Genomic DNA, 21,828 nt, shown 5'->3' on the forward strand with positions numbered 1-21,828 from the left:
GAGACTTCTAGAAGATGCTGTGTAAAAGTTCTCATAGCTCAAAGGTGGTAAGGGATGGGGGGATCTTTACAAGAAATAACATGAAAAATTCTAGGCGTACAAACAAAATGCTAAAGGAAAATAAATTATTTCTATGGGGGGAAAGGGTAACAAAATTTCACCTCAGTTAAAGGGACAGGCAAATAGTTTTGTGATGATTATATGTTTACTCTCGTGCTGGTGTGGCTTGAGAAATAGATTATATTTGAGGGCAATATTATATGTTTACTCTCGTGCTGGTGTGGCTTGAGAAATAGGTTATATTTGAGGGCAATGTCTGAGCTTTAAACATAATAAATGAATATGTGTATCTGGAGCATGTGGTTTACTGTCATTTTTAAGATACTGGAATAATTTAATGGAGACAAAGGCAACCCCAACATCTGGTCAAAATGATCAAAGAATGAATCCTTAAAAAACAGACTGATGTTCTCGGGAGCTGCACTAGACTTCTGGGCTCCTTCACATTGATTTTTCCCTGCAAATACTAATTCAGTTATTTTAAAGTCCCCTCTCTGACAATTCCAAAAGAGACTGCTATGCATCTGTTTCTATTATCAGATTTTTTTTTCCTCTCATTTTTCAGTCACTTGGTTCTGTTTCTCTCCAGGTCTGGTAAACTGTAATTGTATGATATATGCTGGATATTGAAATTTTATGGAGGCTCTAAATGATGATGTCTTCCTCCAGAGAGGAAGATTTTATTCCCTGGTGGCAGGCAGAGGACAAGATGAACTTGACCGAGTCAACACTGGGTCTTAGGACTTGGTGTAATTTTGGTTTGTCTTTACTCGCATGGAATGTTGTAGCTGTGTTGAGGCACTGACCAAAAAGCTGTAGTGTTTGTCAAAGCCCCTTCATTTGGTATATGTTCAGTTCCAATCTCTTGCCATAGCATCATGAGATCTTGTCTCAGTTATTTAGCTTCCAGACTGCTGCTTTTTGCTCATTTGCTCAGCAGCAAAAGGTTGCTTAGGAGGTAGGCAAATGTCTCAAAATAAAATTGTATGAAAAATTTTCTTTTTTTAAATTTATTTTTTATTGAAGTATAGTTTATTTAAATGTTGTGCCAATTTCTGCTGCATAGCAAAGTGACCCAGGATACATATATATATATATATATACACATTATTTTTCTCATATTATCTTCCATCATGTTCTATCCCAAGAGACTGGATATAGTTCCCTGTTTCAAATCACTTCTCTGCAGTTACCTCTGAGACTATGGTTCAAGTTCTGGCTGCCTTGGCAGCCCAGACAATATCCTCTTTCTATTCGGCCCAGAGACACTGATGCAAGCCCCAGGATACTACTTTCTGCTCGATCTCTAAGTTCTATACATTGAATTAATAGATGTCCTTGGAGTTCCTGTCGTGGCTCAGTGGTTAACGAACCCGACTAGTATCCATGAGGTCTCGGGTTCGATCCTTGGCCTCACTCAGTGGGTAAAGGATCTGGCATTGCTGTGGCTGTGGTGTAGGCAGCAGCTACAGCTCCGATTGGACCCCTAGCCTGGGAATCTCCATGCACCGCAGGTGAGGCCCCAAAAAGACAAAAAAAAAAAAAAAAATGTCCTTGAGGAGAAAAAACACAAAAAATGATGGGGGCAATCCTGTTGTGATTCCCTTTGCTCCAGGATTTGAGCCCCTCATATTAAGTGAGTGGTGATCTTTCCACATCATCTTGCTTTACACCCACATTTCAGTACTTTATTGTGTACTTCTTTATTTGGTTCACCCATCATATCTTTTCATTGTCATCACTTAGCTGAAGAAGTGAGATCTGACTGGACTTACAGGGTAGGATCAGCTCAGCTGAGGCTGATTTCCTGATCCCTGGCCTCGTATCTAAGGAAGTGGCCTTCTCTAAAATCCTAAAGATAATAGCTATGGTTACATGCTTAAGGCAATTCATCCTGGTAAAATACGGACATTGTGAATCATGGCTCAGAGCTAATGTGCCACCACCATATCTTAGAAATGCAATTACCCGCTTGAAATATCCACCACTCACTCCAGTGGAGGACCTGTCGCTTCCTGAGCCATGAATGCTGAGGCTGCGGAAAAGAACTGGGGGTGGGAAGCAAGGTTCTATCTCAGACGGCACCACTTTGTAACAACCAGGATTTAGGCTGTGCTCTCCTACCTAATGAAAGTGTGGTGCAGAATGCAGTGTTAGCTAATAGTCTGAGGTGCCACTTTCCTTTGGAATAACCCCCATTTATAGCAGGAGTGGTGCTTCCCAGATCATGCATTTTTATGCAGCGGCCAGCAATATTCCTATATGTTGCCCCCAAATGGACTGGACATCAAGTGACCAGCACACTTATTCCTGCTCCTGTCTCAGTGGTTTCCCTCTAGTAAATATTCATCCAACAGACTTGCCCTTGTTTTAATCACATTGATAAATTCCAGAATTTGATACTTGACCTTCCAGAGATTTGCAAGAATTTTTCATTGACATCTGATAAAGGCAAGCTTGCACACTAAGGTCCTTAAAATGCTATATTTTGTATCCCATTTCCTACTCCAAAGTTTTCAGGCATTTTTCTCCTCCCTTCTTTGTTGTTCCTTCACGATTTGGAATGATTTATCTCTGGACCTTTTCCTGAGCTCAACTGCTCAACTGAGGATTTGCATAATCTATCTTACTGATATAAACTCACACACTATCCCAGTAAGTATTGAATTGCTATTAAAAATATGTAGAATATGACCGTTTTCATTTGAACGCAGAGAGTTCAAAAGTCCTTTGCATCTAAAAGTTCCATAATCACCTTAGGTGTGACACAAAGAATGCATTCCCTCACAACTCTGTTATTTGAAATTGTTCAAATACCAACAGAGTCAGTAATTATTAATAATTATTTGAGTGTCTTTTGTAAACAAATCTCATATGAGTCATGCAGTTTGTGATTCTGCATTTTGTGAACAAAATGTAAATGCTAATAAGTACCATTTCAGAGTGCTCCATGCAAATAAAGACACCAGACTTCAACCTAGCCATTCTGGTGATTTTGTTTATGTTTTCGAAATCGTATTGTGTTCTAAAAGTATTTTTGTTAAATGAATTACTGCACCAAATAAGTGGGCTATATTTAAAATGAAATCCAGACCCATATCTTCTATAAAGAAATCTTTACAAACACACATTTTAAGTAGGCAAAAGAATGTAAAACAGTATAACTGGAAAACGTAGGAATCCTATTCTCAGCTCCAATTTCAGGGACACATGTTTAAAAGCCATAGTAAATGAAGAGTAATCAAGACTTTTTTTTTTAACCCAAATATCTCAGGAGGGAGGATATTAAAAGGAATTTAATTCCTTTTTTTTTTTTTTTTTTTTTTTTTTTTGGCCACCCCTGTGGCATGCAGAAGTTCCTGGGCCAGGGAGAGAACCCTAGTCACATCTAAAACACCAGATCCTTAACCACTAAGCCACAAGGGAACTCCAAAAGGGATTCAATTATTAACTCATAGTAATGTCTTTTAAAAAATTACCTTTCCTATAATCTCCAAATAACAGCTCACAGGTTCCAGAGGGCTTCTCATTTTCTAAACTATCATTTCTAAATGCTTGATTCCCTCCCAGTTCTGTTCAACATCCACTAGCTAACCTGTTTGATCAATTTTCTCTTTATCTCACTCTGACTCCTTGGTCATTTCTCTCCTCCTGTTTACTCATATGAGTTCCACCAAAGCTCAGAACTGAGGCTTGGAAAGATCAGGTAGGACTGGGGGGAGGCAAGGTGGACAGACAATTTCACTTCTGACTAGAGGCTGCCATGGAGATGAGTGAACACACACATATGCATCAACAAATCTTATTCCATTATAGAGTTAAAAACCAAAATGCAATCTAGCCACATTCAAGTCTACTTACAAGTACAGGACTTTTCCCTGTTTTGTCCTTTTCTTTCCCACCTTTGCCTGCGTCCCATTTTTCGGCATTTATGTCAGCTTCGCTCCATTCTGGCCAGATTGGAAATCTCCCCTTCTTCTGTTCACTGGGTTGTAGATTACTGCTAAAGGGGTACTGACTAGAGACAGAGGGGGAGGGGGTTTTAATTCAAATCTCTGAAATAAAATACAAGATTAATTTCATGATATAAATTTAATTATCTTGTTAGGAGTCAGGTTAAATATATGTTTCAATACAGTCATACCTGTGGATACACTGCTTCTACATGTAAAGGTTCTAAAGACTGAAATAGCCAAAAGAGATTATTTCATAAGTAAATTTTGAGCATTAGTCCCTACTCACTAAGGCAAGACATTCATCATAAACACGTAAGATGCCATAAAGGGGAATATTTATATAGAATCCACACCTAAAGAAAATCTTGCACATGTATAATGGTAATAGCTTTTTGACAATTGGTGCAAATATCATTTGGATTTTTCTCAATATAAAAGCGCCACATGCTCATCATTTTAAGAGAAAATTATTTTTAATTTCTTTTTATTTATTTATTTTTCTGTCTTTTGTCTTTTTAGGGCTGCACCCATGGCATATGAAGGTTCCTAGGCTAGGGGTCAAACAGGAGCTGCAGCTACCGGCCTACGCACAGCCACAGCTGCACCAGATCCAGGCCACGTCTGCGACCTATACCACAGCTCACAGCAATGCCAGATCTTTAACCCACTGAGCAAGGCCAGAGATTGAACATGAGTCCTCACAGATAATAATCAGATCCATTAAACACTGAGCCATGACGGAACTCCTAAGAGAAAATTTAAAAAGACACACCAGATAAATAAGAAAGGCATTCTCGCCTCGTTCTAGAAATCACATTGTTAAAAATTATCCATTCCCTCAGACTAATGTTATAGGTTATACATCTGTCTTCAAAAATGACATCATTCATCATATTCGTTTTTACATAATGCTTTTTTTCACATATCTGTACAATGTTAATAGTTCCCATGCCAATAAGTGTTTATCTACATACTCATTTAGTGATTGAATAATATTCCATTGGATGATATACTTTTATTTAAGTAAGGTTCTACATTGGAAATCTGAGAGTTTTGATTTTTAAAATTTGTCACTATTATGAACAAGTCTGTGATGGCTATCCTTGCCGCCGAATCTTTGCATATGTTATTAATTATTTCCTTAGGATAGATTTTAATAAAGAGGCTCACCAAACCAAAATATATGCATATTTAAAGTTTGTGGTATATTCTGACTAATTTTCTACAGAAAAGTTGGACTTATTTTTTACTCTCACCATTGGTCTATTGAAACTCTCATGTCACTAAACCTCTAATTTTGCATTTTCTACATTTTTATGAATTGTAAAGTCATAAAAGGCATCGTCTTTTTTTTTTTTTTTTTTTTTTTTTGTCTTTCTGTCTCTTCTAGGGCTGCACCCATGCCATGTAGAGGTTCCCAGGCTAGGAACTAATTGGAGCTGTAGCCATCGCCCTACACCAGAGCCACAGCAACGCCAGATCCATGTTGCATCTCTGACCTACACCACAGCTCATTGCAACACCAGATCCTTAACCCACTGAGCAAGGCCAGGGATTGAACCTGCAACCTCATGGTTCCTAGTCAGATTCATTAACCACTGAGCCATGATGGGAACTCCTAAAAAAGGCATCTTCTTAATTATTCAAGTTTTTAGCTACTTATGAGTCTAGAACCCTGCTGTAGGTCCTGGGATAAGCAACAAACAAACCAGACTAAAATTTCTACCCTTATTGAGTTCATATTCTAGCACTGGAGATACAAAACAAACAGCATAAATTGAGTAAAATAAATAGTATATTATAAAGCAAAAAACGCCAAGGGGAAAATATAAAATAGGAAAGAGCAATTGAAAAGTTAAGTTGCACAATTTTTAATACAGTAGTCATGGAAAGTGTCTATAATAGGGTAGTACTTAAGTAAATAGCGAAAGAAATCAAAGGATCAAGCTATATGGATACCTGTGGAAAGAATGTTCCAGAAGTAAGAAAAAGCGAGTACAAACCACAAGGAAGAGTACTGCAGACGCAAAGAGCTTCCTCCCTTATTTGAAGAATAATAAGGAGATCCGTGTGGCTGAAGGAGGGGTTAAAAAGAGGTGATTTCGGAGAGGTAACAGGAGGGGCAAAGATAAGAAAGGGGCTCTAAACAAAGGGAATCACATTGGCTTTTTGTCAGGTTCATTACCATTAAGCCCCAGTAGGGACTCCTCATTCACCTTGGTACAGAGAATTAAACTTTGGGAAAACCATGCCTTTATCTAAGGTGGGAATACTCCCCTCATTTGGGCTCAAGATCTTGCCTTATATGTGTTAAAACAAAAGACGCTACTTTTATAAACTGATAAGCCTTCCCTGGCAATGCAGCAGCTGCAGCTTAGAGCCATGCCATTCTTTCAGTTCCCTCTCCTTTCTGGATCCCGAGCATTTTCATTTGTTTATGTAGATTTTTGTAGGTATTACGTTATTTTTTTCAAATTGTAATCCACCATCTTGGGGAAAAGAGTCTGATAATTTATACATCGTAAAGGAGTGGTTCGCAGTAGCATGTTAAGAACATATGAGAAGGATAACTAGAATAGTTTTCAGGAAAAGGGGGCAATTTTTCACAATATTAATTTAAAAAATCAAAGCACAAAATAGTATATTACAGTACTGTTATAGGCTTCAAGTCCCCTTCAAGGAGATTAAACACAAAAGCCTCTGGCCATGTCTCCTTGTAATGCCCCCTCCCCCACCTTGAACGGCCTGGTGAGACAGAAATGTGGCCCATTCCTCACCTTGCCTCTATATAACCTGTTCCCCAGGCAAATAAGGTATCCTCCCCTAAACCAATCAAATCAAATCTGTCCCATCAGAGATAAAACAACACTCAGCCCTTACAGTGTAGGGGGCTGGACCAGGAGAAATTGGGTCTTCACGCAGGTCCATCTTGGGGGGGCGGTATAAGGACAAATGTAAAATGAGTTGGACTTTCTTTTAACCTGTGCACATGTGAGTTCTCTTTTTCCCTCTCTGAGAATCTGCTTTCACTTTAATGCTTTGCTACCGTGAGACAGGGACTAAAGAAACTGACTCTATCAGTACCTCCGATTCTGACTTATTGGGTTTGGGTACAACCTCAAAGACAAAAAGGAATTGTTGATTTTGTATTCCTCAAAACCATGATAAAATTACATCATTTAGGAAGCTCAAAATCTTAAAAGCTTGTTTTGTAAAAGGAAGATTTAATTTCTTAAAAAATAAGGGTTCTGTTGAGATTATAGTTTGCTTTCCTCTTCATTCTGTCAAGTGTAAGTCAATATATACTGGTTCCCTCCCTTAAGCTGTTAAGCTTTATCACTAATTGGCCTACTTTTCTTGCAACGTGTCAAATTTGTTTCCCTCTTTATTGAAGATCATTTAAAAAGAGTCTCATGAGAGGTATCTTATACCAGCTCAGTAGCTCACCTATTGTGCTGCAAACACAATACAAGCAATGGTCAAATACAGCCCAATGTCAAATACGCCATCGACTTCAAATGATCATCAACAATTGCTGCTTTTGAAACTCTCAGCACAGTATGCCCTTGAATTTTATTGCCAGAACGTACCCACTGTTCTGGCATAGCTGGGATCCTTTAAAATATTCAAAGCACATTATTCCTTGTTTCATCAATTCCGAGGACAAGATAATCTTTAAACACAAAAGTAACCCAGGGCTTTTGAAGATTTAGAAACCAATAATACTAGGAAGTAAAGTTTGACAAATTTTAGAAAATTCAAACATGCTAAGAAATCAAACCTGCCCCTGAGAAAATCAGGGGTATACACAGAGTTATTCTACTCATACAGCAACAGACCCAAGAATACTCTCTTCCATGTAGTTGGTCTAAATATGCTATTTAGATAAATGGAGTATCAGTGACCTTTTTAGGAGGGGCTCACAATGTGTAAACAAAACCTATCTGTGGAAATATATTATTTAAAAAATTAATTAAAGTCAGTGGGGGATGTTTACAATATAAAACCTGTATATTCCAAATGCCAAATGATATTCCAAGAGAAACCAGTGTTTAGAGGGAAGAAAAATTCCAGAAAGCCAGGCAAGGGAATGATTTCAAGAGGAGAAATACAAAATATAAAGATACTCCTGGGGAAAAGAGAGGAAACAGATGCAAATTTATAATAGTAGGCCAAGTTGGACGGAATACTCTGACATCAAAATGATATATCAAGTAAACAACAGATACAAAGGTGTTAAAGTGATTTTATATGCATATTTTTTCATTACTAAAATGAATTAATTATGATTAAAAGCCACTGAAATATGTGAGTAGGTGGTTGCTAGAGGCAGGGGGTGAGGGATGGGCAAAATGGGTGAAAATGGCCAAAATGTACAAACGTCTGGTTATAAAATAAATGTCACAAAGATATAATATAAAGCATATTGGCTATAGTGACTCTAGTTAATAATACTCTACTATATATTTAAAAATTGCTAAGGGGATAAATCTTAAAAATCCTCATCACAGGAAAAAAAAGGTGTAAATATTTATGGTGATGAAGGTTAACTAGATTTACTGTGGTGACCATTCTCAACATATACGAGGAAGTCAGAATGTTCTATGCCTGAAACTAATATCAATTAGTCAATTAAAAAAAATCAATGGACTAATTTCAGAAAGAATGTGTAGTGATGGATTAGGGGCTGGAACAGTGTCATCCACAAATAGGTACTGGGCACCGAGGGGAGCCTAAAAGTCTATTTTGGAAAAGAAGCTGAATTCACCCAGTAAATTTCCCTAGAAATAGGCTTCATGTGTGACCAAGTGGCTAGAGTACTCATGAACTCCTAGCTTTGAACTCAGGCTAGGATAACCTCAGCCTCCTAATGTTTATGGTGTAAAAGGCAATATGCCACTTTCCTGTGATTCCATGAGGGAACAGGCTGGCCAACAGGGAAAAAACAGGACTGGGGTGGCCGTCCGCCACCATGGATGTCGTATCAGGGACAGCACTTCCCATATGGGAGAAAAGCCTCCAGCCTCCCCATGTTAAGACTTGAGTGGAGGAGTTCCCCTTGTGGCACAGTAGAAACAAACCTGACTAGTATCCATGAAGATGCAGGTTCGATCCCTGGCCAAGTGGGTTGGAGATCCAGCATTGCCGGGAGCTGTGGTGTATGTTGCAGATGCAGCTTGGATCCCGTGTTGCTGTGGCTGTGGTGTAGGCCGGCAGCTATAGCTCCAATTTAACCCCTAGCCTGGGAACTTCCATATGCCATGGGTACAGCCCTAAAATGAAAAAAGAAGAAAAGAAAAACCCAATAAAATTGACAGCAAATAATAGACACTATGAAGCAATGAAGCGATGTCTTCAAAGCTGAGGTAAAATAACTGCCAATCTTGGAATTAAGACCCAACTAAACACTTATTCAAAAGTGAGATAGAAGCATTTAGTTTTAATTAAATAAAAATATTTTTAAAACGTGGGGTTACCAGAGCTGACTCTGCCCTCCCATACCTGCAAAAGAAAAGAAATTACTAAAGGATTTATCTCAGGAAAAGAGAAATGAACCCAGAATTAAGATGTGGGATGCAAGTTGCAGTGGTAGACAAATGAGTCAATATAATATTTTGGTAAAATTCTAAAATGTATTTCCTATAAACAAATAATGAAAACAATAAATTTGTGCTTTTAAAAGCTATCCAAAATTAAAAAGACAAGAAAGGGAGTGAATTCTGATAGATACGAGTGTGCCTGTTTTTTTCTTTAGTGATAATGCTAATTGTAGGCATTGTAGGGAAATATTTAAAGATGAGTGTACTTTAAAACAATTAAGGGTGAACTTAACCAGTATGGGTTGCTGTAACATAATGCCATGGAATGGGTGGTTCATAAACAACAGTTTATTTTTCACACCTCTGGAGGCTAGAAGTCAGACATCAGGGTGCCAGTATGGTCGGGTTTGGATGAGAGCTCTCTTCTGGGTTGCAGGTGGCCAACTTCTCATTGTGTCCTCACATAACAGAAAGAGAGCTAGATAGCGTTCTGGCTTCTTTATACAACAGCACTTTGCCCTTTCTTGGGCTGCTCCCACGACACATGGAGGTTCCCAGGCTAGGGGTCAAATTGGGGCTGTAGCCGCCAGCCTACACCACAGCCACAGCAACTCGGGATCAGAGCCACGTCTGCGACCTACACCACAGCTCATGGCAACGCCGGACCTTAACCCACTGAGCAAGGCCAGGGATTGAACCAGCAACCTCACGGTTCCTAGTCGGATTCGTTAACCACTGAGCCATAACGGGAACTCCTATATAACAGCACTAATCCCATTCCTGAGGCCTTCATACTCATGACCTCAATTCTTCCCAAAGCCCCACCTTCAAGTACCATCACATTGGGATTTGGGTTTAAACGTATGAATTTTGGGGTACACAGGCATTCACTCCATTGCAAGGATATTCCAAGAAATAAAATATAAAGCTTCCAACCTGAGAGAGAACAGAAAGATTGAACCTGACATTAAGGAACAACTCTTAGTGCTTTGGGTAGAAGGGAAATTGGGAATGCAGAATTTTTTAAAATTAGGATCAAATCAACTGATGTGTCTGCAGAATAAAACAGTTTAGAAAGATACTATTTCAGATGAGAAAGGAATCTCGATCAACTGACAGTTCACTTATTTTTAACTCACATTTATTGCACACCTGCTCTGTGACAAGCACTGTGCTAGATGATGGGGTTTCAGACATGTAAATATATATCTATGCTCTTAAGTTTATTTTGGAATGCAAACAGGTAAACAGAAAATTTCAATATACTGTGGTGTGCACAAAGATGGAAGGATTCACAGGTGGTAAAGAGGGGGCATTGTGCCCAACATGAGGCAATTAGGAGGAACTTGCAACAATAATAGCATCTGAGCTGTCTTGAAGGATAACTACAAATTTTCCATTTGAAAAAGGAGAAAGAACATCCCTAAGAAAGGAGAACATCGTATGAGACATGCAGAGGCAAGAAACAATAGATGAATGCAGAGGACTATGAACTCTTCAGTACTGGGGGAGCATGTAGTATAAGGTGGGGAGTAATTAGGCTGGAAAGAAACACAATGCAGGCGGGCAGCTCCCACTAAGGAGCTTGTGGAGGGGCTTGAATCTTATTTTGCAGTTATTGTTGACTTTGGCCATTATACCAAGACAAACATTTTATTATTAGACACATACTATTTAACATTCACCTACACTGGTTTAATAGAGGAAGCTTGAAGAACACTGGAAGTTGCAATACAACTCATAAGTGAGCACAAAACAATAATTATGAAAATTTTATTTCAGGTAATCCTCACAAAATCTGGAAGTTGCATTCACTTAATTAAGATGTTTGTATCATGAGGTCTCTACTATATGAAAAACCAATTTTAAAGAATGTATACTGGCAATTATATCCAATTTGGAATTGATTTTTAAGGAAGGAATTCTATCCACACTTGCAATATATTATTTGTGGATAGGTATCTATAAATACTGCTTTAAAACATCTCATCTGAATAGAAATAAAATATAGAACTTAAGTAATAAACCTGAGACATATCATGTCCACTTCAGTTGAAGTAACCACAACTGGATTTACTCTCCCACCTAAGACATATGAAAACCTGAGGAAAACATGTAAAACTGTTTTTCAAGACACAGCTGTGAACTGACGAAGGACAGTGATTACGAAAAAAATAGGAAACAAATGAGGTGAGCCCTATAATTGCCTCAGTTTATAGTCCTGAGGGTTTGGGGGCTGCAGTGCAGGGAGAGTTTACCCAGGCATATCTCAGCAGATTTCTTGAGCAGTGGAGATGGAGAAGAACGTCTAAGGGAGACCAAAACAGTTAGAGTCTGAAGGACAGAGCACTAGAAGAGAGAGCTTCGCAGAGAGAGGACTCCTGAGATCTTTGTTGGTGGGGGCGGGAGGTACGGGGAGGATCACCCATTCCATACAAATTTTAAGGTGGACTTTTCTATTTCTGCAAAAAAAGGAAATCATTGAGATTTTGATAAAAGATTGCATTCAATCTGTAGACTACTCTGGGTAGTGATAACATTAAAAAGCCATTAAATCTTCCAATCCATGAACACGGGCTGTATTTCCATTTACTTATGTCTGTAATTTCTTTCAGCAATGTTTTTTAGTTTTTATTTTGTTAAGTCTTTCATTTTCTTGGTTAAAATAGTTTATAAATATTTTATTCTTCTTGATACTAATTTAAAATGGATTTTTTTTTGTAATTTATGTTGCAGATTGTTCATTGTTCATGTATAGAAATGCAACTGATTTTTTGTTTGTTGACTTTGTTTCCTGCTACTTTGATTAATTCATTTATTAGTTCTAACAGTTTTTTATGAAATGTTTAGAGTTTTCTATATTTACAATTACCTTTTTACTTCTTCCTTTAAAATATTGGATGCCATTCTGTTAAAATTTGGATGTCTTCCATTTTTTTTTTTTTTCCTACCTGATTGTTCTGGCTAGAATTCCTAGTACTATGTTGAAAAGAAATAATAAAAACAAGCATCCTTGCTTTGTTCCTAATCTTATAACAAATGCTTTCAGTCTTTCACTATTGAGTATGATATTTTCGTGGGTTTTTCATACATGGCTTTATTATGGTAAGGTAGTTTCCCTCCATTCCCAGTTTGTTGATTTGTTTTTTTTTTTTTTTTAATCATGAAAGGATGATAAATTTTGTCAAAAAATTTTTCTGCATCAATTGAGATGACAAATGTTTTTTCCTTCATTCTGTTTATATCGTGTATTACATTTATTGATTTGTATATGTTGAGCCATCCTTGCATTCCAGGAATAAATTCTGCTTGGCCATGGTGTATAATATTTTTACTATGTTGATGAATCTGCTTGGTACTATTTCATTGATGACTTTTACATCAATGTTTTAAAGTGATATTGATCTGTAGTTTTCTGTTTTCTTTTCTGTACTGTCTTTGTCTGGCTTTGGTATCAGGGTAATGCTGGCCTCAGATTGAGTTAGAAAGCATTCCTTCCTTTTCAATTTTTTGTTTGAGAAGTATTGGTATTAGTTCCTATTTAAATGTTCGGTAGAATTCACCAGTGTGGCCATCACATCCAGAGATTTTTCTGTTGTTGAGAAATATTTAGTTACTGATTCAATTTCCTTACTAGTTATAGGATTTTCTGTATCTTCATGATTTAGTCTGCTAAGTTTTTTTTTGTTTTTTTTGTTTTTTGTCTTTTTGCCATTTCTTGAGCTGCTCCCATGGCATATGGAGGTTCCCAGGCTAGGGGCTGATTAGGAGCTGCAGCCGCTGGCCTACGCCAGAGCCACAGCAAGGCGGGATCCGAGCTGCGTCTGCAACCTACACCACAGCTCACGGCAACGCCGGATGGTTAACCCACTGAGCAAGGGCAGGGACGGAACCCACAACCTCATGGTTCCTAGTCGGATTCCTTAACCACTGTGCCATGACGGGAACTCCCTAAATTTTATGTTTATAGAAATTTGTCCATTGCATCTAAATTGCCTAATTTGTTGGCAAACAATTGTTCATTGAAGCTTTATAATTCTTTTTATTTGTGCAGAATTGGTAATAATGTCCCCATTTTCATCTTTAATTTTAGTAGTTTAAGTCTTTTTCTTTTGTTGCTCAGTCCATCTAGCTAAAGATTTATCAGTTTTGTTGATCTTTTCAAAGAACCAAATTTGGGTTTTTTTTTTTTTTTTATCTTATCTGTTGTTTTCCTATTCTCAATTTTGTTTATTTTGGCTGTAATCTTTATTATTTCTTTTTTTCTGATAGCTTTACATTTTGCAGCTAATAAAAATAGGACTAGTCCTGGCCCTATGTAAGCCTTCCAATTCTTTCGGGTGCTTTTTTCTCTGGTCTTATAAATCTCAGATACATGAGATTTTTAATAAATGATTGAAATACCTGAAATGAAAACTAAAATGTCTGAGAAAAAATACTTAAGAAGGGTTTTAATGGTAGATTAGCTATTGAGGAATATTAATGAACTTGAAGAGATAGCAATAGAAATGATCCAAAATGGAATATAAACACAAAAAAATTGAAAATGAACAGGGCGTCAGTGAACTCTAAAAAACTTCAAACAATCTAAGTGTTATTGGTCTCATCAAAATAAGGATTGGAGACATGAAAAAATATTTGAAGAAGTTATGATCAAAATTTTAAAAATTTCAATACAAATTATAAATCCACAAATTCAAGAATTTTTATTAACTCTAAACTCAAGGAACATAAAGAAAATAATGCCAAGGTACAACATAAGCAAATGACTCAAAAGTAGTGGTAATAAAGAGAAAAGATCTTGAGAGCTAAAGGAAAAAAGACATAATACATGCAGAGGAACGAAAAAAGGAAACCAGCAAATTTCTCATTAAAAACAGTGTAAGTAAACGGGCAACAGCTTTAAAAAAACTAAAAGAAACAAAAAAAATCTCTTAAGCTAGAATTCTACACCTAGTTAGAATATTCTTTTAAAGTGATATAAATACTTTTTTTCTAACATAAAAAAACCTAAAAGCATTCATCAGCAGAAAAAATTCACCACGATAAAAAATAAAATAAGGCCTTTAGGCAGTAGAAAATACAATACCAGATGGAAATACGGATCTACACAAAGAAAAAAGAAAATCAAAATAGTTACTACATGGTTCAATACTCAGGTTATTCTACAATTTAAGTATCTTTGTAATGAAATTAACTACTTACACAAACAAGTAATGGAGTATGGTTTATGACATTATAAAAGTGAAATGTATGAAAAAAAGGCGTAAAGTTGGGAGGTGAATATGTATATTACCACAATGTTTTTTGTATTAGATATGACTTGACTGGTATAATATCAAAAGCAGGTAGAGAATGATAAGTTAAAGGTGTGTGCTATAAATGTGAAGAGTTTATAGAGCCCACTGAAAGAAAAAAAGCAATATGATATAGCTAAACAAAGGAGATAAATAGAAATTTAAAAATTATCCAAAAGATTGCAGAAGAAGAAAAAAAGAAATAAAAAGGATAGAACAAAGAGAAAACAAATAGCAAGATAACAGATTTAAACTTAGCAATATTACTAGTCACATTAAAACTAAATAGTCTAAATACCCAAATTAAAAAGGACAGATTTTAAGATGAGATAAAAAGCAAGATCCAAGTATATGCTATTTATGATAAATCTTTTATATACATAAAGACACAAATAATAAGAGTGTAGAAAAATATATACCATGTTAACATTAATAAAAACAAATATTTTAAAAAGTAGATTTCACAATATTATCAGTGATTAAAAAGTTTAATTTCATAATGATTAAAAAAGAAAATTCCTTGAGATGATATAATAATCCTAAACTTTTATTAATACGTGAATCAAAAACAGATAGACCTATAAAATATCAATAGGGTTAATTCATAAATACAATGGAAGATAGAAATATCATTCAGAATATCTGATAGAACAAGCTGACCAAAAATCAGTAAGGCTGTGGAATACATAGACTATAGAATACTCTCTATCAATATTAGCCTAACTGACATTTGTAGAATGTCACAAGAGATACACATTCTTTTCAAGAACACAATTTTTATTCATTAAGATAGACCATAATCTGAGATATCAAATAATTCTCAATAAATGTTAATGAACTCAAGTCATACAAAGTATGTTCTTTGGCCCATGGAATTATACTAGAAATCACTAACCAAAAAAACCTGGAAATTTTGAAGATATGTGTATGCGGGATGTAAATAAAATATTTATGATTAACCAATGTGTTCAAAAGGCAGTTGTAAAAGTATCTGGTAGTTGGAGTTCCCATCGTGGCTCAGTGGTTAGCGAATCTGACTAGGAACCATGAGGTTGCAGGTTGGATCCCTGGCCTTGCTCAGTGGGTTAACGATCCGGCGTTGCCGTGAGCTCTGGTGTAGTTTGCAGACGTGGCTCTGATCCCACGTTGCTGAGGCTCTGGCGTAGGCCGGCGGCTACAGCTCTGATTCGACCCCTAGCCTGGGAACCTCCATATGCCGCAGGAGCAGCCCAAGAAATGGCAAAAAGACCAAAAAAAAAAAAGTATCTGGTAATTACCATTTTGGCTCAGCAGGTTAAGAACCTGACTTGTCTCTGTGAGGGTGTGGGTTGGATTCCTGGCCTCACTCAGTGGGTTAAGGATCCGGCATTACCACAAGCTATGGTGTATGTAGGTCACAGATGCAGCTCGGATCCAGTGTTGCAGTGACTGCCGATTTGCCCCCTAGCCGGGGACCTTCCATATGTCACGGGTGCAGCCATAAAAAGAAAAAAAGAAAAAAAAAGGTTTCTGAATTGAATAAAAATGAAAGTACAACACATTAAAATGTACAGGATGTCACTAAAGCAATATTTATAGCACAAAATCCTTACATTAGAAAAGAGTCAAGGTCTCAGGACAATGTATTCAGTTTCTACCTTAAGAAACTAGGAAAAAGAAAGCAAGATAAACCTAAAGTAAACTAATAAAAATTAGAGCAGATTTATGGAAATAGAAACCAGAAAAATTATAGGAAAAATACCAATAAATCAAAAAGCCAGTTCTTTGCTTGATCAAACCCTAGTCAGAGCAGGGATATAAGAAAGAAGATACAAACCAACAATCAGAAATGGAAGAAGAGCCATCATTACTGATCCTAGAAACATTAAAAAGATAATAACGATATACTATAAACAATTCTTTGTCCATATATTTGATAAATTAGATGAAACTGATCAGTTCCCTGAAGAATACAAACTAAGAACACTTGGTAAAGAAAAGAGAGATTTGATTGGAGATATTGAATATCTTGTATGTCTCTAATAATAAAGTGAATTTAACATTAAAAACCTTCCTAGAAAGAAAACTCCAGACACAGATGGCTTCAGTGGTAAACTCTACTAAATATTTAAGGAAGAAATAATGCTAATTTCTACATTAGCTGTTGATAATTATGTGGATGAATATCAAAATAATTATGATGAGTGAAAGAAGCCATATAAAAGCCATTCAAAAGGAAGTTTATGATTCCATTTACATAAAACTCTAGAAAATGAAAACTAAACTACAGTGACAGAAAACAAAACAGTGATGGCCTGGGGACTAGGGCCAGGCAGGGAGAGAAGAAGGTGATCAGGGGGGATCTGGGAAACTTTGCTGAATGGTAGATCTGCTCATTATCTTGATTGTGTTGGTGCTTTCAAAGTGTATATAGATGTACATCAAAACTTATCAAAATTTATTCTTTAAATATGTGCAAGTTACTGTATTTCAGATTAACACCAATAAACCTGATTTTTAAAAAGAAAGAAAAGAAAACCCGGGGATTTTAAAAGACCAATTTAGGAAACGCCAAACATCACCTTGCGATAGCAGTATTATCTGTTCCTAGAGTCATAATAGTTAAATTAAATCTAGGTTCTATGGTATACTTGATTATCAAGTCATATTCAACTAAATGTATTTTGTCTACATATTCTATCTTTCATGTAAACCTATTCCTGGTAAATTAAATCCTACACAATTTGGACTTAGGAAGAAAGTCAAAATTGTCTTTATATGTAATAACAAGTAGTTCATATTTGCATTAATAAATATTTTACAATCTGGTTATTAATAAAACACTAATACCTTTAAATTTTTTTTTCTTTTTTGGCCACCCTGCAACATATGGAGTTCCTGGGCCAGGGATCAGACCTGAGGCACAGTAGTGACCTAAATTGTAGCTTCAGCAACACCAGATTCTTTCATTTACTGTGCTAGGCCAGGGATTGAACCTGTGTCTTGGCTGAGACACTGCCATCCATTGTGCCACGGTCAGAACTCCAACTTTTTAAACCTTAAAAGCACTTATTAATCACATACCTGGCAAAGATGACAAAACGATTTTTTAAAAATCCTTAGGTCAATTAACAAGATTATATAATACAGTGAAAACTTTATATGAGTTGAAAACCAGAGAAAACTTTAGCTGGCACAAAATCACTAGAGACTTCTAAGAAAAAAATTTTAAAAGGCAGCAGAATCTTTACACATGAACTCATACACACTCCTCTATATGCTTTAATTAGATTACTTTCACTGTAGGAATGTTAAAACGTCAACAAAGTGAAGGTCTAGAATTTTGCCATTATTTTCTTGAGCATGCTGTTCAGGGTAAAGACATGATTTTACTCATAGTGGGAGGGAGTTTATTTATGCAATGTGAAATCAGCATGCCTTATTAAGTAGCATCAGCTAAAACCCTGAAGGAATCAGAATATGAATAGAGTACACAGTTGACTTAATTTGGGTTAGGGGCATTCTGAATCATATTTTTCAGAAATGTTAATATGTGAGGAAATAAATTACAATTTCTAAAAAGTTTAAAAATTAAAAATAGCTAAGGCCAGATTTTTATGACAAACTTTATTCTCTTAGTTTGATTAAAATTATTTAATTGGGCATTTAACTTTACAACTTCAACACATCTATTTTTTCAATATATTGTGCTTGTGTGAATATCTAAATCAATAGGTAAGGGAGATTAGTAGGCACAAACTTTCAATTACAAAATAAATGAGTCACTGATATGAAATGTACAGTGTGGGGGATAGAGTTAATAATTATGTAATACCTTTGGTGACAAATGGTCACTAGATTTACCATGGTGATCATTTTGAAATTCATAGAAATATCAAATCTCTATTTTGTGTACTAGGAACTATCATGGTATGGGAGGTCAATTGCACTTCAAAACCAACAAACCAAAATCCTAGAAAAAGAGATCAGATTTGTTGTTACCACAGGCAGGGGTCCAGGGGTAGGGGGTGGGAGGTGGGAGGTGGGAGGTGGGAGGTGGAATTGGATGAAGACAAAAGGTAAAAAATTCCACTTATAAGATAAATAAGCACTAGGGAGGTAAAATACCACCTGATAAATGTGATTAACACTGCTGTACATTATATATGAAAATTAAGAGAGTAAAATGCTGAGCGTTCTCATCACAGGAAAGAAATGTTTTTTCTAATTCTTTAATGTTGTATATACATGAGATGACAGATGTTCATTAAGCTTACTGTGATAATCATTTCATGACGTAAGTCAAATCTTTATGCTGTACACCTTAAAATTATACAGCGCTGTATGTCAATTACATCTCAACAAAACTAGAAAGAAAAAAGGAAGGATATTCTTTCCTAAAAAAAATAAAAATCAGTGACTCAATTTACATTCTCAACAAAATTAATGGGAATAAATACACACAATAATAAAAATGCAAAGGCAACCATGAAAAGGTTAAAACAGTGTTACAGACTGCTTCATCAGCACAGAAGCGGGGTGGGGGGGAATTGCTCTCAACTTAGAAAATCAAATGATGGCTCTATGGAAAAGCAAGTCTTAAAATATAGATGGATGTAGTTAGTGAACCACTTCGTTCTACAGCAGAAATCATCGCAACCTTGTGACTCAACTATACTTCAATAAAGCTTTTAAATACATATGTATGTATATAAAATAGATGGAATTGAGGGCTGGGCAAAAGCAACTCTAAACAGAGAAAAGAGGATGGAAAGAGGTACAGGGGTGGAAAAATGGAAGAGTCTAAATACTGTAGTTATTTGGTTTCATACCAGGAGGGAGCAGAAGCTGCTTGGGGCCCCCTGACAACTCCCTCAACTCTCTTTTTCCTTCTCTCTCTCTCTCTCTCTAGCCTCTCAAAGCATGAACATCCCACCAGTGGAATGGTGTGTTAGGATTGCTAATAGTATTACGCATAAAATAAATTGCAATAAATTGGGTAAGAAAAGTCTTTGACTGAAGGCAAGGGAATTAGAATGCTTCCCCAGTGGTTCTACCTGGAGTTAATAAAAGCCCAAACTAGAGGATGTCAGAGAACAAAACGAAGGCTCAGGCAGAGTAGAGAAGCAATTTGAAGGGAAAACCGAAAGAATACGGAAACCAACTGAACATAATGGGCAGAGGGTGAAAAGTCGACTGCTCTTGAAACTCGAGGTGTCAGGGAAGATGTATGATTCTCTAAAAAGAACTTGGGAGATCCCCATATTGGGAGAGAAAATGATGCCCTTCCTTTTGAACATATTTAACTTGGAGTCCACGAGTACACCCACGTGGATTTGCCACCTTGAGTGCAATTCCATCTTAAGCAAAGGCATGTGGAGATTCCCAAGCTAGGGGTCCAATCAGAGCTGTAGCCGCTGGCCTACACCACAGCAACCCACAATCTGAGACTCGTCTGTGACCTACACTATAGCTCAGGGCAACACCGGATCCTTAACCCACTGAGCAAGGCCAGGGATTGAACCTGCATTCTCATGGATTCCAGTCAGATTTGTTTCAGCTGAGCCACAGATAGGAACTCCTAGGAATGATTGTTTTAGATGAACAAAAGATATATGGCAGAGAAGTGAAGTAAGACCATAGGAGACTAATAACTTAAAGTGGGGGGTGGGGTGGAGAAAACAAAGTAAAGGCCTGTCTGAGGGAAAGAACTCCAGGAAGGATAAGAGGGTAGATTTAGCTGGAGTGACACAGTTCCTCTGAACCCTCTTGAGAGACAGGGAGGGACAAAGAGAGAACCAAACAGGAGGGGCTGTTTCTGCTGCTCTGATCCATCCCAGTGTACACAGGGGGCTAGGATTTAAGCTTCTGCCGTCTGGGATCTGACACCATCCAGCAGCAAAGCTGATATTTATAATAAAGAGCAAGGACAAAACACGATATGCAAATAAGTGAGATAATGTCCTTAATCCATTTAAGAAATGACAGGCCCATAGGACCCGCAGGCTGGTACCTGCACAGGCTTCAATTAACATTTTTTTTTTCTTTTACACAACTTCAACTATTTTCCTCCTAATCTTATTCTTTCTCCATGGTGCAAACAAATCCCAAATTCCTTCTACACTTTGACCCAAGGTGGATCGAACTTGAGGCTTTGTCCCTCAATAGCACATGGAAGGAGCCTCGTTAGCAGTTTGCACAGTACAGCTTTCACCTTTCCCCATGACCTCACCTGGTTAAACTGTCACTGCGTTTCTGGCTTGTACCTGCAGCAAAAGTAGGCAAAACAAACCACAGCTCTTCCTGCTTCCTCTCCTTTTGCCTGTGTATTCACAAGGTTTGATGACCTGTAGTGGCCTTTTTAATTAATTTATAAATAAACCAGACATACTTCTTCCCTGAATGGAAGATTGAGAGGTGAGGAAAGGGCATGTCGACTTTTTGAGAACTTTAACTAAAGTAATACATGCAATTCTGACACTCATCAGATCAGAAGGATGGAATAAAAATAATCTCAAGATATTTTGACCCCAAAATGGTATTCATTTTGGCACCCACAAAGAAGTATACATATATAAGCCTTAGCCCCTGGAATTAATTAGCCGGGACGTACTCTAGGAAGGAAGCTAATGCAAAGCTAATACAATTTCAAAGCACTTAGTTGAATCTTCTTCTGACAACATAAGCATGTGTTCTTTGTCAAGGGTAAAAGTGAGAAATATTAGAAATATTTCTATCTAATGCTTCAATTATACAAATTATATCAAAACATAAAAATCATATCAAAGGTGTATTTTTAAATGTCTTAGATATAAGTTTTAGTCATTTTATCTCACATTAAGTTGTCTAATCAATTTACAGATTATTTAATCCCTTAATTTCAATAATCTGTGACCTAGAAATGTCAAAGGAATAGTAAAGCCAACTAAAATATTTTTAAATAACCACTTTAGAGTGAAGCAATATTTCTTTATTCATCTAGAAGCACTAGCAACA

At 36.7% G+C, this 21,828-nt stretch overlaps 1 protein-coding gene across 12 annotated transcripts in view; it reads right to left on the bottom strand.

Moving 5' to 3' along the window:
- The window catches only part of ADGB (androglobin), a 158,559-nt gene that overhangs the window by 130,285 nt on the left and 6,446 nt on the right, over positions 1-21,828 (bottom strand). For all 12 annotated transcript variants that reach the window (XR_014845051.1, XR_014845039.1, XR_014845027.1 and 9 more), the window contains exon 2: positions 3,922-4,078. Coding sequence is in view for 6 of the 12 variants with exons in the window: in XM_021072116.2 (XP_020927775.1) it covers positions 3,922-4,078 (157 nt within the window). In the remaining 6 variants the exon portion in view is untranslated. The remainder of the gene's footprint in view (positions 1-3,921; positions 4,079-21,828) is intronic.

The sequence above is a fragment of the Sus scrofa genome, chromosome 1 (assembly GCF_054392235.1).
Source record: "Sus scrofa isolate SSC_HxYL_T2T_F1_AM1 chromosome 1, Sscrofa_HxYL_maternal_Yorkshire_Landrace_v2.0, whole genome shotgun sequence".
NCBI lineage: Eukaryota > Metazoa > Chordata > Mammalia > Artiodactyla > Suidae > Sus > Sus scrofa.